This window comes from Bombina bombina, chromosome 6 (assembly GCF_027579735.1).
Source record: "Bombina bombina isolate aBomBom1 chromosome 6, aBomBom1.pri, whole genome shotgun sequence".
Classification (NCBI taxonomy): Eukaryota; Metazoa; Chordata; class Amphibia; order Anura; family Bombinatoridae; genus Bombina; species Bombina bombina.
The window spans coordinates 477687796-477704557 of record NC_069504.1 but is presented as its reverse complement, the minus strand read 5'-3'; the positions used below and the strand labels follow the sequence as shown (position 1 = coordinate 477704557).

The window sequence follows — 16762 nt, the reverse complement described above, 5'->3', positions numbered from 1 at the left end:
GCAACCCTTAAAACCATTGGTTCTTTAACTGTTTCAGGTCACTGCCCCCTTGGTTCTATAAGCTCACCATCAGCGTCCGCCTAAACATAACCAATATTCAGATCAGCAGTGCACAACCCCTAATAAAGATAATGACACTCTACAATATAGAATAACATTAAACATACTCAAATTTTAAAAGAATTTCTTCAATTTTATTAAAACTGTATTATCTTTTGATGTTAGCCTTGCTAGCCACTGTGCAATTGTCTTATAAACCCCATTTAGTAATTACTTCACTGCTCAAAGACTGTTAATCCAATGGATAGGCTTGATGAAGTGATACCAGTTTTCCAATTTCTGGTTTCATGTCACTTAGCAGGGATCTTAAAGGGATACTAAACCCAAATTTTTTCTTTCATAATTCAGATGGAGCATGCAATTTTAAGCAACTTTAGTTTACTAGTTTACTCCTATTATCATTATTTGTTCTCTTGGTATCTTTATTTTAAAAAGCAGGAATGTAAGCTTAGGATCCGGCTCATTTTTGGTTTAGCACCTGGGTAGCGCTTGCTGATTGGTGGCTTAAGTTTTTAAATAAGGAAGACACATAACTTTTCTCTTTTTGACCCTTACCTGACTATTATCCTATGTCAATTTCTTCCCAGGTATGTTTACATGGATTATAGATTTCTGCCATCAGTCAGGGAGCTTAACCATCTGGGTTTTGGGTGGTCCATCCATGGATATGCTTAGTTCCAAGCTTCTCTTAAAGGCATAGACATAACAGCTAGGGTTGTAGTTGCTACTGGTGTGTTTAGAGATGTGAATGTAACTATTGGATGAATAAGTGTTAAAAGACAGGGAGGTTTTCTCATATTTACCCTGAAACAGAGCAGCTTCTATTTATGCTACGGCAGAGGGCATAACTCTGCAAGCTTGTGCTGCACAACAGTGAAGACAGACTTCCCAGCTAAGGCCTAGTTTTCCATTAATGAGGTAGATTGTGGAAACTGGTGGTAAAAATATTTATCTCCATTAAAATCTATGGTGAATTTTTATGTTACCACCAGTTTTTAAACTTTACCACCTCAATAACTAACATTTTACACATATTTATTCAATATTTAAAAAACTAATTTAATTAAAAAAAAAAATACATTACCTATTTTTTTCAGGCTAATATTTGCTTTGAATACATCCTTATGTCTAGAATGTATTTAGTGTTCAATGCCCCTTTAAATAATTTTGTGCAGTGCCGGGAGGAGATGATTGTTTTTAGAAAACGCTTTTTAAAGATACAAAAGAAAAATAGTTATTCACACAAAATAGGAACAAACACTCATTGGGAAAGATTCCCAGAGTCCTCAAAATATGCAAATTTGACTTTTCTAAATTGGATGACCCCAATTATTATTAATTTTTTTTTTGAGTAAAGGTCATCTCTTTTAGAATTTGTTTGCTTTATGAATAGCTCATTTAGGTAATCGTGTCATATCTCATTATGCTTGCTGCGAGCAGTGGAATGAGCCAGACTGAAAATGACAAGAACGATTGAAATTATAAGACAGATATAGTTTAACCCTGTCATTTATGAGCCATTTTCTAACTTATTCTTTAAGGACAGTAAACACTTTTTCTGTTGTGTTGCTGAAGAATAACATATCAGCAAAGCCTAAACACTTTTTAAAACAAATTAACATCTTCTTTGTTGCAATTGTAATTTGCCTTAATTGGAAGTGCCAATCTGGGCTTGAGTCTGTAGACAACAAGGTTATCCACAGTCATTATGTTAGTATAAAGTGGATTTTTTCCCCACTTGTTATCAGTTAAAACCAATTAGGGAAACATATTCAGCAGGGCTAGCAGGGCTTATAAGGACTGCAGGGTGTATTTAAAGTTCTGAGAATTAGAAAACCAATATCAGAGCTTAATTACATAAAATATGGAGCAAAATTAATAATGAAAGTTTATTCCATTAGATGTGTGCATTCTGTGGTTTTGGATATCTCTGAATGCAGAAGAAGGTGGCCCTACATGCCTGCCGGATATTTTCAGAGCTGAAACAGCAACACAGTAAAATCTGTGCAAATCCAGATTTAAGTTTGTTGCCAGAGGATACATGTAAATGTATTATACAGAACATTACCCAACAGGAGGAAAACTAACAATTTCTATATATGTATAAATCATGTCGACCCATAGGGGTCAGTTTATTATTGTGAGAGCAGACATGATACGATGTAGCGTATCATGTCCGCTGCACATCGATAAATCCCGACAGCATACTCTGTCGGCATTTATCATTGAATCAGCAGTTCCTGTGAACTGCTGGTGCAAAACCGGCCGCTAGTAGGGGGTGTCAGGTTATGAGCAGGCAGACAGGTTATGGAGCAGTGGTCTTTAGACCGCTCGCTGCTTCATAACTTCTGTTTCTGGTGAGCGTGAAGGCTCGCCAGAAACACGGGTCATCAAGCTCCGTACGGAGCTTGATAAATTGACCCCATAATCTTAACAATTTATCTTCCTGAGTCAGACACTGTGGATATTAGACTTGTGCATTCAGTAGTTTCATTACCTGCCAAAAGCGAGAAAAGGTGGCTGCTCTTGCGGCATTCAGCTCTTTTCTGAGCCCGATATTTTCACACGAAATGGCAACACACAGATTTGGATTTGTACAGATCTTAGTGTGTTGCACTTTTCAGAAGAAGAGCACTTGATGGCAGCACTATTTCCTGTCATGTAGGGTTTCAGGCATGTGCACGCTACCTACCTAGGTATCTCTTCAACAAAGAATAACATGAGAATGAAGTAAATTTGATAATAGAAGTAAATTTGAAACTTTTTAAAAATTGTATTCTCTATCAGAATCATAAAAGAACATTTTTGGGTTTAATGTCCCTTTAACAAAACTGACAAATGTACATGTCTAGTAGAGATGTGCATTCATTTTCAGATGAATGCACATTAGTCACGAAAATCCAAATGAATCATCAGTATTCGTTTATTTATAAAAAAAATTAAGCAGTTAATACCTTAACACGATCTCCATGCTATCCAGAGCACATTAAAAGGTAAGTATCGTAGCTACAGGTGAAATTTTCACCTGTAGCTTTGAAACACCTACCTTAGTTTTAACGAAAACGAATGTAAATGTTGAAGGAAAATTCAGTATTCATTTCGTTTTTTAAACCAACCGAATACCGAATAGTGCAGCCACCAAATATTCGGGGAAAAGAATTTCACTGAATATTTGGAAAAACATTTTCTTGGCTGCACATGTCTAATGTCTAGTGGATATTACTTAGTGTGATCATTAGAATTTCCATTACAGGTACAAATTCCCAAATCCAGAATTATTCTGAAATCTAGACAGACTTTTTCATTAATATTTAAAAAAAAAAAAAATATTAAAAATGTTGCGTCTTTGGTTTGCTCTTGTGTTCTAAAATGTAAATGAAAGTCTATATTTATTTAAAACAACAACTTATGCCTTTCTGATTGTACTACTGTACTATCTTTCTGGTGGTACTATGTATACAAAAATATTACAAATTATATGAAACAACCTTTAAGTTGTATGCATAAGCTATATTATGACATGTAAATATTGCCTAAATGAGAAATAGTTTTTCTTTCTAATGGTAGTAAGAGTCCACATAATCCATTCTTACATATGGGAATATATCACTTGGCCACCAAGAGGAAGCAAAGACACCCACCGAAAGCATTCAACTATCCCTCCTACTTCCCCTTCCCTCCCAGTAGTTCTTTGCCTCATCTAGGAGGTAGGCAGATAGAGGTGCTCTGCAGAAGATTTCTTACAATTTCAAAACACTCAATGGATAGTTTCTAGAAGAGAGGGTAGGGTAGCTACAGCTGTCCTTGTTTATCTCAGATTCTAAGTATAGGACAGGGGTCGCAGGAAAGTTCCTAGCCTCCTCCTGAAAGCAAGTGCTGTACTCCCATATGGATCCTAGCCTGTCAATGAAAGTGTAGCTGATGTCTAGCACACTATTGCAGGTCCTATGTCTTGTGATTGTCTGTACCTACAGCAGAAGGGTAAGTGGCTTTCTTAAGTTATGGGGCCATACAGACTATTTGTCTCTGCTGCTATGGACACAGTGTCCATGGGTTTAGCGCTAGTGCCTGGTGTATGGGGATAAGGTTGTGTTTACCTTTCACACAGTGTACATGTATTGTTGTCACAGTTATGGGCTATACAAGCCCCTTCATTCCTTTATTGCACTGTCAATCAAAAGCACGGACCATAACAGGATACAGTCAGAGCTCCGGTATGCAGATGATACCGGAGCTCTTCTGACTGCTTCGCGCCACAGGTCCTGTTTGATTTCTAGTGGAACAGCACTGCGCAATCGTCTTGCGGTGGCTTGGTAGTTAACCTCCTTCATGCTGCGAGACAATCATGACGTGCACTCCACCTCTTCCTCCCATTCAGCTGTACATACTGCGCAACTCCACTACAGAGAGATCGTCTAGTCTGTTCCTTCAGGCTGCAGGAGGGGGTAAGAGACGCTTTAATCTGGAGCATGACAATTGTCAGGGTAATAAGGTACTTGTATAACTAAGATTTCACACTTTTATATTCTAAAAGTATAGTAGATTTTTGTCCCTAGTGGGCATGCCTTTTCTCCTGTGGGGGAGCCATTAGGTTAGGGGATAGAGATAATTCTTAATGTAAATAAAGTTCTTTTCTGTAAGTTAAACATTGTGTGTCCACTGGCTCAGCTCAGCAGTTCATGCTTATCTTATGTTCTCCAATCTCATTCAGTAAACCCTGGCCCTCAAAATGCTGCTGTATCTTCAGTCCTGAGTCCACAGCCTCAAGCGGAGGGCTCTAGTACTTAGGATACTGCAGTATGCCCCCAGGCTTGAATTCCATTATGTCTACCGTCACTGGAGGGAAAGGAGTCTTCCGTCCTCAGAACAAAAAGGCTAGACAAAAAGGGAGGACAGTAGGTCGCTTTCGGCCCTTTCATCAGAACAAATGTCAGAGAACCCCTTCCTCGACCAAGTCTGAACCTTTTAGGTGTACCTGGAAGCCAAATCCAGTCTGGAACAAGAATAAGCAAACCAAGAAATCGGTGACCGACTCCAAATCCAGGATAGGTACAGGATAGGTTTCCAATCTCAGCCTCCAAGAGGCAGGTTTCTTTTGTCCCGGGTGTCACAAACTGGAGGGCATTTCGGACCTTCGGTCCATGGGGGTGATTGTTCCAGTTCCTTTGGAGGAGAACGGAAAGGGTTTCTACTCAAAGTTTACGTTGTTCCAAATAAAAAAGGAACCTTTCACCCTATCCTGGACATAAAACATCTAAACAAGTTATTGAGAGTATCCTCCTTCAAGATGGAGACCGTCAGATCTATTCTTCCTTTTGTTCTTCAGGGACAATTCATGAAAATGGTGGATCTGAAGGACGCATACCTTCACATCCCAATCCATCAAGAATATCACCAGTATCTCAGTTTTGCCTTTCTGGACAATCATTTCCAGTTTACAGCCCTACCTGTATTAGGGGCCCTTCTAGCGTTTGTCAGGCTGCAGGGGATCGCTGTGGTTCCTTAGTTGGACGATACCTTGGTTCAAGCTCCATCTTTGCAGTCAGCCGTCGCTCACACAGATAAATTACTTTGGTATTTTCAGAGTCATGGTTGGAAGATAAATCTAGAAAAGAGTTCCCTTGTACCTCGAACAAGCTTCAGTTAGCATGTTTGTGTCTTCAAACTACCCCTTACCCTTCGGTAGCTCAGTGTATAGAGGTAGTGGGATTAATGGTAGCTAAATCAGACACAATGCCGGTTGCTCGCTTTCATTTACAACCTCTACAATTGTGCATGCTCAGACAGTGGAATGGAGATCATTCGGATTTGTCTCAGGTGATTCATCTGGACTCGGTCACCAGGGACTCCCTATATTGGTGGATGGACCCCAAGTCTATCAGGCAAGGAATGAGCTTCCTTCACCCATCCTGTCTGGTTGGGGGGGGGGGGGCTCCAGGTGTTTGGTCCCCTCAGGAAGTGTCTCTGCCTATTCTGGAGCTCAGAGCCATCTTCAATGCCCTTATAGCATGGCCCCAACTGAGTTCCGTCCGTTCTATTTGACTCCAGTCAGACAATATCATGGCAGTAGCATATGTCAACCATCAGGGGGGGACTTGCAGCCCATTAGCAATGAGGAAAGTGTCTCACATCCTAACCTAAATTTCAGCAATTCACATACCAGGAGTGGAGAACTGAGAAGCAGACTACTTGAGTTGGCAGGCTCTTCTCGCGGGGAAATGGTTCCTAAATCAAGAGGTATTCAAACAGATTGTTCTTCAGTGGGGATCTCTGGAAATAGATTTCATGGCATTGCATCTCAATTTCAAACTTCCAAGGTACGGATCTCGATCAAGGGATCCTCAGGCGGAGGTGGACGTGTAAGCGGTTCCGTGAGACTACAGCCTGGTTTATCTGTTTCCCTCTATAGTTCTCCTTCCACGGGTTGTTGCACGGATCAAGAAGGAGAGTGTCGATTTTGATACCTCCGGTGTGGCCATGCAGGACTTAGTATGAAGATCTCATAGGGTTGTCGTTTGCTTCTCCATGGTGTCTTCCTCAGAGAGTGGACTTTCTGGCTCACAGTCCGTTCTTTTACCAAAATCTAGATTCTCTGAGGCTGACTATGTGGAGATTGAACATCAGACTCTAGCTCAAAGAGGTTTCTCTGAGTCTGTAACTGCCACTCTTATACAGTGGTGCATATATTTATCACAAAGTGTGGAAGGTTTCGGTTTCTCGTGGCACAGAGTAAAAATTCTGTGTAATCTTCAATTTCTTCAGGAGGGACTCAAGAAGGGTCTCTCGTCTAGTTCCCTTAAAAGCCAAATCTCGGCTCTTTTTGTTTTGTTTGACAGAAGGTTGGCACAGTTGCCCGATGTTCAGTCCTCTGGTTAGTATCAGGCCAGTTATCAAACCTATTGCTCCTCCTTGGAGCCTTAACCTTGTTCTCAAAGTTTTACAGCATGCTCTGTTTGAGCCTATGCATTCTATTGATATTAAGTTGCTTTCTTGGAAAGTGTTTATCTTATTGACAATCTCTTCTGATCGAAGAGTCTCAGAATTGTTGGCACTTCAGTGTGACCCTCCTTACTTGGTGTTTCACCAGGATAAGGGCGTGCTAAGAACAGGCTTTCTACCCAAGGTGATGTCGACAGGCAACATAAATCAGCAGATCATTGTACTGTCTTGTGTCCTAATTCCTGTTCTTCTAAATAGAGGTTGTGGTAAGGGCCTTAAAGTTTTACCTTCAGGCTACCAAGGATTTTTGTCAATCATCAAGCTTATTTGTACTATTTTCTGGTAAGTGCAAGGGTCAAAATGCTACTGATGTTTCCTTGTCTTTTTGGTTAAAGGCATCCTCCGGCTCGTATTACTGCTCATTCTACCCGTTCAGTCTCTATGTCCTGGGCTTTAAAGAATGAGGCTTCAGTGGAACAGATCTGCAAAGCTGCTACCTGGTCTTCTCATCATACGTTCACAAAATGTTATCAATTTGATGTCTTTGCCTCTGCAAAGACATATTTTGGCAGGAAAGCTCTACAGGCGGTGGTGCCTACCAACTAGGTAACTGCCTTGTTTTTTAATTCCATCCATATAATTTTTGGACTCCATAGCTTTGAGTATTGATTGCCATATGTAAGAATGAAATTTGTGGACTGTCACTACCATTAGAAAGAAAACAAAATTTATGCTTACCTGATACATCATTTTCTCTCTTGGTAGTGAGTCTACAAACCCTCCCTGCTTTTTCTCTTGATGGCGGCTGTCCTAGTTTCCACCTCGTCACCCCTGTTTCTTTCACTTGCTTTCCCTATCCTCAGATATGAACTACTGGGAGGAAAGGGTGGACAGGTGATGTATTCCCATATGTAAGAATGGAATTCGTGGACTTTCACTACCAAGAAAGAAAATAATTTATCAGATAAATTTACTTTTTTCAATTGGTTTTATCCCTTTTCCATTTTACAGATGCAAGTGTACAAATATTTTTTAATTCAAACTATTCCAAAATCCAAACCTTTTCTGGTCCCTAGCAGTTTAGACAAATGGTTTTGTACCTGTACTATAACTCAACATTCCATAAGTTACAGTAAAAGGTTTATATAAAATTTGAACAGGTTTGAACAAAGTTCCCTAAAACATTACTGTTCAGCGATGCATACTAACTATGTAAACCTATTTCTCTAGATTTCTTACCTCAAATAACTCAGTTCTCATCTGTTCCCCTTATACTTCAGTTAGGGTGTGAGCTCTTTAGCACACATGTCTTGTAGACATCCTTTGCACAAGGTGATCTATATCAGATGCTAAGTCATGAGCACTGTACTCAACCTTTTATTGTCACTGGTAAACCTTACCCTGTCATAATGCAATCACTCTTATAGCATTGTGGGATATGGGGGCCCTTTATAAATACATAATTTTCATAATAATAGAACATGCTGTTTAAGTACAGGATATATGGCTGTTCTCTAAACCGAATACTTTTACAGTACTTTTTTTAAACACAAATAGATAGGCTCACAGATATTTAATATTTTCATACATACATTAAGAAAATATACGCCGTGAATCTGTGCAGCAATCGACTGTGGACTTGCAATTGGTGTAAGTGTAATAAATATACATTTATAAGATACCCCTTTACATTATAAATACAAGGCAATGATAACCAAAATCTAAAATACTTTTCATTAAATTATATCTGAACTAGTTAGTACATCTTCATGATCAGTAGATATCATAAGTTGCTGCTATATTCTAAAGTCTGTGATTCGAAGGTTTAGCCCTTCTAGAAGGTCTTCACTGTGTGATCTGTTTAGGAGATCCATAAGGGATTCATTGAGGTCTCTGTTAAACACAGAAGCAAAGTTGCTGCCTCTATATCCTGCATCACCTCCGTGGAAGCCATCTACTAAATCCTGGATAGACTTAACGTCTTCAGCAATCTCCTGACTTAGAGTATCATACCGAGACTGTAGGTCAGAGTATTTCCCACACAGGTTTCCAAGACTCGATCCCACTGAGAAAATATCTTGGTGAAGAGTTTTCTTCATTGACTCAACTTTACGACATTCATAGCGCAGCTGGGACAGTTCGTGTCTGATGTTCTCATTCTCCTCCTTGTACCAAGTCTCTTTGTCATTGTAGATGGAGATCAGAGCTTCTACGTCCTCCTGTAAGGAGTCATTACTCCCAGCCAAAACACTGAACCCGCTTTCTGCACTAGAGAGGTCTTCTATTACTTGTGCAAAGCGTTCAAAGTTCACGTAGGTGTTGTTGGGTGGCATGCTTGAGTGGGACTTCATAGTGTATTCTTTCAGACGCTTGGCCTTCAGTTTCCGCATGGCTGTTCTCTTAGTGTCATGAACTTTAGTTTCTTCTTTGGACTGGAGGGTCTTCAGACAGTAAATGAAGACATTATTAAACAGAGAAACATGTAAATGCTATCTGAATACTTCAGCACACCAAAGCATGCCACAGAGAGGCCAACCAGAATAATATACATACCTTATCCTGGATTTATTAGAGTTCAACATGCATCTTTTTTGTTAGATAAATAATGTATTAGCATTGTACAAAATATTGGACAAGTTAATTTAATTTTAATCCATAACATAAACACACACAATACAGCAACACAGTGCATTTATTAAAATAAGATGTGTAGCTAATGTTCATTTAGAATAGATGGAATAAAATTTCTGCCTTAAAGGGACAATCTACACAAAAATTGTTATTGTTTAAAAAGATAGATAATGCCTTTACTACCCGTTCCCCAGCATTGCACAACCAACATTGTTAGATTAATATACTTTATAACATTTAAACCTCTAAATGTCTGCCTGTTTCAATTGCTCTATTGACAGCCTCTTAATCACATGATTTTTTATTTGCTTTTCACAACAGAAGACTGATAGTTCATGTGGGCCATATAGATAACAATGTGTTCACGCCCGGGAAGTTATTTAAAAGTTAGCACAACACAGTACTAAATGCAACTCAATAGATTTTAAATAGTCACAGTCATGTGATCAGGGGGCTGTCAGAAGATTCCTATATACAAGGTAATCACAGAGGTAAAAAGTATATTAATATAACTATGTTGGTTATGCAAACCTGGGGAATGGGTAATAAAGGGATTATCTATCTTTTAAAACAATAAAAATTCTATTGTAGACGGTCCCTATAAATGATTTTATGTGTTCTAAATTATTGCATTCATTTTCCAAAAATCTGTTTTATTGCTACTTCCTGAATTACACAGGACACACAGACACACAGATAGTAGCCGATTTATATCAGGTGCTCAAGAACCTACAGACACCATAGACTTTTATGGAACATTATAAAACACTCAGATAAACTCACCGTGATCCAGGGGTGGGACACAGCTTCTTGGATAGTAAGACGATTCCTGAAATAGAAAAATAGTTCTATTACTGATCATTTCTTAGGGAGTCAAACACACTGACAAACACTGCATGTTTCTGTATGTTGAGGAATGTATAGCCCAAGGGCATAAATATTTACAGAAGGTTGGTTGATTTGTAAGTTCAAAAATAACTTTGGGCAACGAATAAAATATAATTTTACACACACACAAAAAATATATATACAGTATATATATATATATATATATATATATATATATAAAACTATATATATATATATAGTTTGTGTAAATATGAATCACTGCACTAACCCTAGTTAAAGGGACACTCAAGTCAAAATTAAACTTCATGATTCAGATACAGCATGCAATTTTAAACAACTTACTTCCATTAACAAAATGTACACAGTCTTTTTATATTTACACTTTTTGAGTCACCAACTCCTACTGAGCATGTGCAAGAGTTCACTGCATATACGTATATGCATTTGTGATTGGCTGATGGCTGCCACATGATACAGGGGGAGTGGAAATAGACATAACTTTGCAATTTATTTAACAAAAATCTACTACTTATTTGCATTGTCTTCTTATCATGCATTTGTTGATTATGCAAATCTACAGTGTTGACTGGTCCTTTAAGTTTATAAGCTGTGTGAACAGCGATGCTGTGGCGTAAAGGGAATCTGCTGAAAAGCAGACTTGAAGTAAAAAAGTGTGTGATTGTGAACCTCATTTGCATATTTTACCCAGAATACTTTGCTGCATTGGAAACAATGTAATTCAGAGATTTTCTGTGTGAAAAACAAGCCGTCTGGTCTGTCTAGATTTGTTAATGAACTACACAATGTGTTACTTTCTCTATATTTTGTGCGTAGTGGAGGATTTTAAACTCACTTTTTACCTCCCCCTAATTTTAAATGTTGTTGTGTATGTATATATATATATATATATATATATAATTCCAAGTAATAGATCCATACTTGCTGGACTTTCATGAAAACAATAGTTTATTGTGTACAATTTAAAACAACAAACAAAAACAAAAACAGTAAAAGATATCAAAATACAACAATGAAAAAATGACTTCATTGACACTTTTATACTAAACACTCTACATTAGGTATTTTGAGCAACAAATATCTATTTCCACAGAATAATACAAGAAGTTCAAAGACATATACTATTTTCATAACTCTTTTTGTATAAATGGAGGGATTAAATGTAGGTTGACAATAAATTGAACTTAATTGCACATGGATAGAAAATTAGCAGTACAGCCTTGAAGAAGATAATGGATGCAGCTCATTATTACAAATTTCATGAGTCTAATATAATTGCTTCTTACATGGTAAAGTACTAGCAAGTAATTGCCAATAATGTGGCTGTAAGGACTCACTGTAGCCAACCAAGACCCTAGTGAGATATGTTCTAGAAGTTCACTGAAAAAGGTTAGGGATATAAATCCCCCAAAAAATGATTTTGTGATTCAGACAGACTATACCATATTAAAAGAGCTTCCAATTTACTTCTAATATCAAATTTGCTTCATTCCCATGATATTCTGTGTTGAAGAGATACCTAGGTAGGCATCTGGAGCACTACATGGCAGGAAATGGTGCTGCCATCTAGTGCTCTTGTAAATGGGTAACATTCTTGCAAAACTGCTGCCATATAGTGCTTGAGAAATGGGCCGGCTCCTGAGTATACATCCCTGTTTTTCAACAAACGGTATCATGAGAATGAAGAAAAATTGACAATAGAAAATAAAATATGTGTTTCATATCCCTTTAACCTTACTTCTGATGATAGAACCCCCAACCCCAGATGACCTCTGACCTTGTGTCCTTCAAAAGCAGTTTCCTGATGAAATCTTTAGCAAGTTCACTTGTGTGGCTGAAGAACTCCTCGTCAAACTCATAGTTTACAGCTGTTATGTTGGAGAGGGTCTCTTGTTTGTTTTCTCCCAGGAATGGAGATGCCCCACTCAGCCTGAAAACACAAGAATGGAGAATAGGTTACCCCAAGATAAAACAGTATTTCTCTCACATAACTCTCTCAGTTTTTCAGTTATCCGTTACACATTAGATATATTTGTTCAAGTTGAAGAATTGTAAAAATACATTAAAAAATGATATCTCTACTTGCTAATCAATTTAGGAAGAAAACCGTAAAGTTCCTGTTTAGTAAAGAGGTTTCCTGGGCAAGTCTGGTTTAGGGAAATACCTCAGTCCCAGATTAGATAAGTAACTCTTTCACTGCAAAATAAATAGTGCTTTTTTATACAGTTAGCGCTACTGACCCTCTGGTTTCCCAATCCAGTTATTCTACATTTGTTTATATTACCACATCCAGACGCTAAAGCACCTGGTTTACGCACTACAGATTGTAAATGGAAAGCACAGAAACTAGGCTGGAGACAATTTTTGCAGTTATATGAATGCAAAATGTACTGCAATTAAACTACAGAAGTGTTTTAGGATTATACACAGAGACAAACATAAATGCATATAATTAGACTGGCTAAAAATTCCATAGATTTACATAATGACTAAAGACTAAATGATATGTGTAGATATATGAGATGGGTTTGATAAGGGACAGTGACTCGTTTCTGCTCAAAAAGATTAAGTAAGAAAGTTTTTTTAGTAAGTTCTCATTGACACTCATTCATAGGACATTATCAAGCTTACTCGATTTTTGTAACATGATGAATAAGTCAAGTTTATTATGGAGGCTCCTGGTTAAAATAATTTCATTTCTATTTTATGACAATATAAAATAAATATTAATCTTTAAAAGGACAGTGTACCCTATAAAAATTATCCCCTTTAATTTGTTCCCAATTATCTGTTTTACCTGCAGGAGTGTATTAAATTGTTTACAAATAGCTCCTTTACTTTTAATTCAGTATTTGTAATAGCTGCTTTTGCTTCTGTTATCCCTCCCTATACTGAAATGTACTATACTTAAAGGGACAGTATACACCAATTTTCAAATAACTGCATGTAATATACACTACTATAAAGAAGAATATGCACAGATACTGAACTAAAAATCCAGTAAAACCTTTTAAAAACTGTACTTAGAAACTTCTAATTTAGCACTGTTGATAATATTAGGCTGGGACACCTTGTGAAAGGGGCTGGGTAAACAAGAACAGCAGACAGTCCCCCCCTACCCCCTTACCTGCATATGAAAATACAGATTATAAAAGCTAGAGCCGCAGACATCAGTATACATTTAAAACTTGGTTTGGTTAAGAGTCTTGAAAATCAGCACAATGTTTATAAAAATAAGCAAAACTATACATTTTTTATAAAAACATCCCAGGTTGGCTGTATAAATGTATCAGCTACAAAACATTTATGCAAAGAAAAGTCTAGTGTACAATTTCCCTTTAAGTATAGGTTATAGAAATGCAGTGTATTGGGCTTTGGTATACATACAGTGATAATATAAAGAAGCATGTGTGTTTACAGGAAGTGATAAAATAAGGAAATCTGATTTCTCTGCAGGAACAACCTATTTTAATACAGGGTGGTTTCAAAGAACACAACCAGCTATTTCATATACAAAATAAACCTAACTAAGTAATTTCTCATACTTTTTTAATCTGCAATTGGTATAACAAGTGATTGGGAACACATTAAGGGAAAACATTTTTTACAGTACACTGTCCCTTTAAACATGTATGCTAGATTGTGAAAAAGAAACCTGCTCTTTTTGTCTTCTCTTCATTTGGACTGAAAAATGCGTATTCTATAGAATTATGAGTTAGAATAGAAAGGCTGTACTGAATAGTTCTTTTTACTACATATCATACATCTGAACCCACTCCCACTATCAGCTGCATAGATGTATTTATTTTTTAGAGAGTATAATGCTGATTAACACAATTCAACGTGATCCAAATCTGAATGCAAGCTCACTTTAAAAGTACTAAACAAATGACAAATTATTATTGGCAGAATTCTTTAGTAAAACAATACTGGGTATAATATATATATATATATATATATATATATATATATATATATATATATATATATATATATATATATATATATATATACTGTGTATATATATATATATATATATATATATATATATATATTCACAGACAAACGTGTTGTACTCATACTTACAATATGTAGGTTATTACTCCGATACTCCTATAATAGATAGAAGAAATAGAACTGTCATAATAGTCTTGTCTTATTAAATTCTCAAGTCTCATCTAATATATACATACAAATATAGAGACAATGAGGTAATAAAAGGTAACACCCACACATGGGTAATTTAATAAAGAGCTCAGGTCTCACTATCTTCTAGCTTACTTGGGCTATAAACAAAGATCCATCTCTTGCCATTGAAAACCATTTAAATGGTAATATTGGCCTAACAAGCTAATGTCCTCTAAACAAGGTAGATAATTCTGGGTATACTATTTTAGGCTTCTTCTGAGTTGTAGCTGATACAGAGGTCATGTCTTAATTAAACTCTCTCCCTTAGTGCAGTGATTCTTAACCAGGGTATAAGGATACATTAGTGTGACACAGAAAACAGGTGACAGTATCATAAAATAAGGGCAGGATGTAATGTGCAACAAAATCTGAACATTCTGGTTCCCAAAAGTAACACTGCTATGTATGTGAACACCTTTTAGTCGTTAATTAACACAACTCAGGGCTTCACAAATTTACAAAAAAAACTCAGAAGCCAGCTAAAAAAATAAGAGACATGAAACCCCACGATGTTATTGTACATTTCAGATAGAGCATAGGATTTAAAAAAAGTTTTGAATTTACTTTTATCATCAAATTTTACCTCTGCTCTCTTGGTATTGTTTGTTGAAAAGCAGCCTGGTAGGCTGAGGAGTTTGCATGTGTTTGGAGCACTATTTTGCAGCATTTTTGCAAGAATAATAGATAGCCGCAGTGTTTTCTGTCATGTAGTGCTCCAGACTTGCACACTTCCTACCTAGGTATGCTCTTTATCAATTCCATGACAGCAAGGCAAATTTAATAACAGGAGTAAATTGGTATTGTATGCTCTGTCTGAACCACAAAAGAATCATTTTGGGTTTCATGTCCCTTTAAAGTGCCATAAATACATCTTTAATGATACAGGCAAGTATAAAAGGTAAATTATTGTAGCCATGTCTCCCTGGCACCTAGTAGTCCCTAATTTCTAACATTTTATTTTCATGTTCCTTAAGTTTAAAATAAAATAAAAAATCAGAGGGGGCTGTCAAAAAGCAAAAATGACAGAGAATTTTTGCAAGTGATGTAAAAGAGAATAAAATCTATTTAGGAATGTTTGTTTCCATTGAAAATAAGTGACAGTATGTACTCACCACATGTCCACAGCAAGTCCAAGGGGCTCATAATTTACTATTTCAGGAGCTGAGAGAGAAAAACAAATTAGTGTGAAAAAGTGCACAGATCCAATATTTTTTAAGGGGGAGATTACAAACCTGTAGAAGTTTATCAAATGATTTCCAGACTTAAACTGTGATTTTCTGTTGAAAAATGTATTGCATTATTGCTTAGTTTTTGCATTCCTCACTACCAATATGTTAGTTCTCCTGTAGCAAGCTAATCACATAACATGTTTCACTGGTTTTCTTTTTCTTTTCCTTGAATTGTGGCTCTTCTATAATGGAGAGGGGAGTGCCTAACTTGGTGGCACTTAAAGGGACAGTCTAGCCAAAATTAAACTTTCATGATTCCAATAGAGCATGACAATTTAAACAACTTTCCAATTCACTGTTATCATCAAAATTACTCTTGGTTTTCTTTGTGGAAAGCTAAACCTAGGTAGGCTCATATGCTAATTTCTAAGATGTTGAACAGCCTCTTATCTCAGCATTTTGACCATTTTTGACAGTTTAGACACTGTTAGTTCATGTGTGTCATATAGATAACATCATGCTCACCCCTGTAGAGTTATTTAAGAGTCAGCACTGATTGGCTAAAATGCAAGTCTGTCAAAAGAACTTAAATAAGGGACAGTCTGCAGAGGCTTAGATACAATGTAATCAGAGAAGTAAAAAAAATTGCATTTATATAACAATGTTGGTTGTGCAAAACTGGGGAATGGGTAATAAAGGGATTAGCTATCTTTCTTTCATGTAATTGACAAGATTCCATGAGCTAGTGACGTATGGGATATACAATCCTACCAGGAGGGGCAAAGTCTCCCAAACCTCAAAATGCCTATAAATACACTCCTCACCACACACATACTTCAGTTTTACAAACTTTGCCTCCTATGGAGGTGGTGAAGTAAGTTTGTGCTTGATTTCTATGATTTCTTCTA

General features: G+C 36.9%; 1 protein-coding gene across 4 annotated transcripts in view; it reads right to left on the bottom strand.

Moving 5' to 3' along the window:
• Positions 1-16762, bottom strand: part of DAPK2 (death associated protein kinase 2) — a 169112-nt gene that overhangs the window by 54617 nt on the left and 97733 nt on the right. For 3 of the 4 annotated variants that reach the window (XM_053717281.1, XM_053717282.1, XM_053717283.1), the window contains 5 exons: positions 15798-15846; positions 14584-14610; positions 12275-12427; positions 10414-10459; positions 173-9440 (listed from right to left, as the gene is read on the bottom strand). In XM_053717281.1, coding sequence (XP_053573256.1) covers positions 8796-9440; positions 10414-10459; positions 12275-12427; positions 14584-14610; positions 15798-15846 — 920 coding nt within the window. In that variant the 3' untranslated portion in view covers positions 173-8795. Of the gene's footprint in view, positions 1-172; positions 9441-10413; positions 10460-12274; positions 12428-14583; positions 14611-15797; positions 15847-16762 lie in introns of those variants that run through there. The other variant, XM_053717284.1, reaches the window with a different exon arrangement.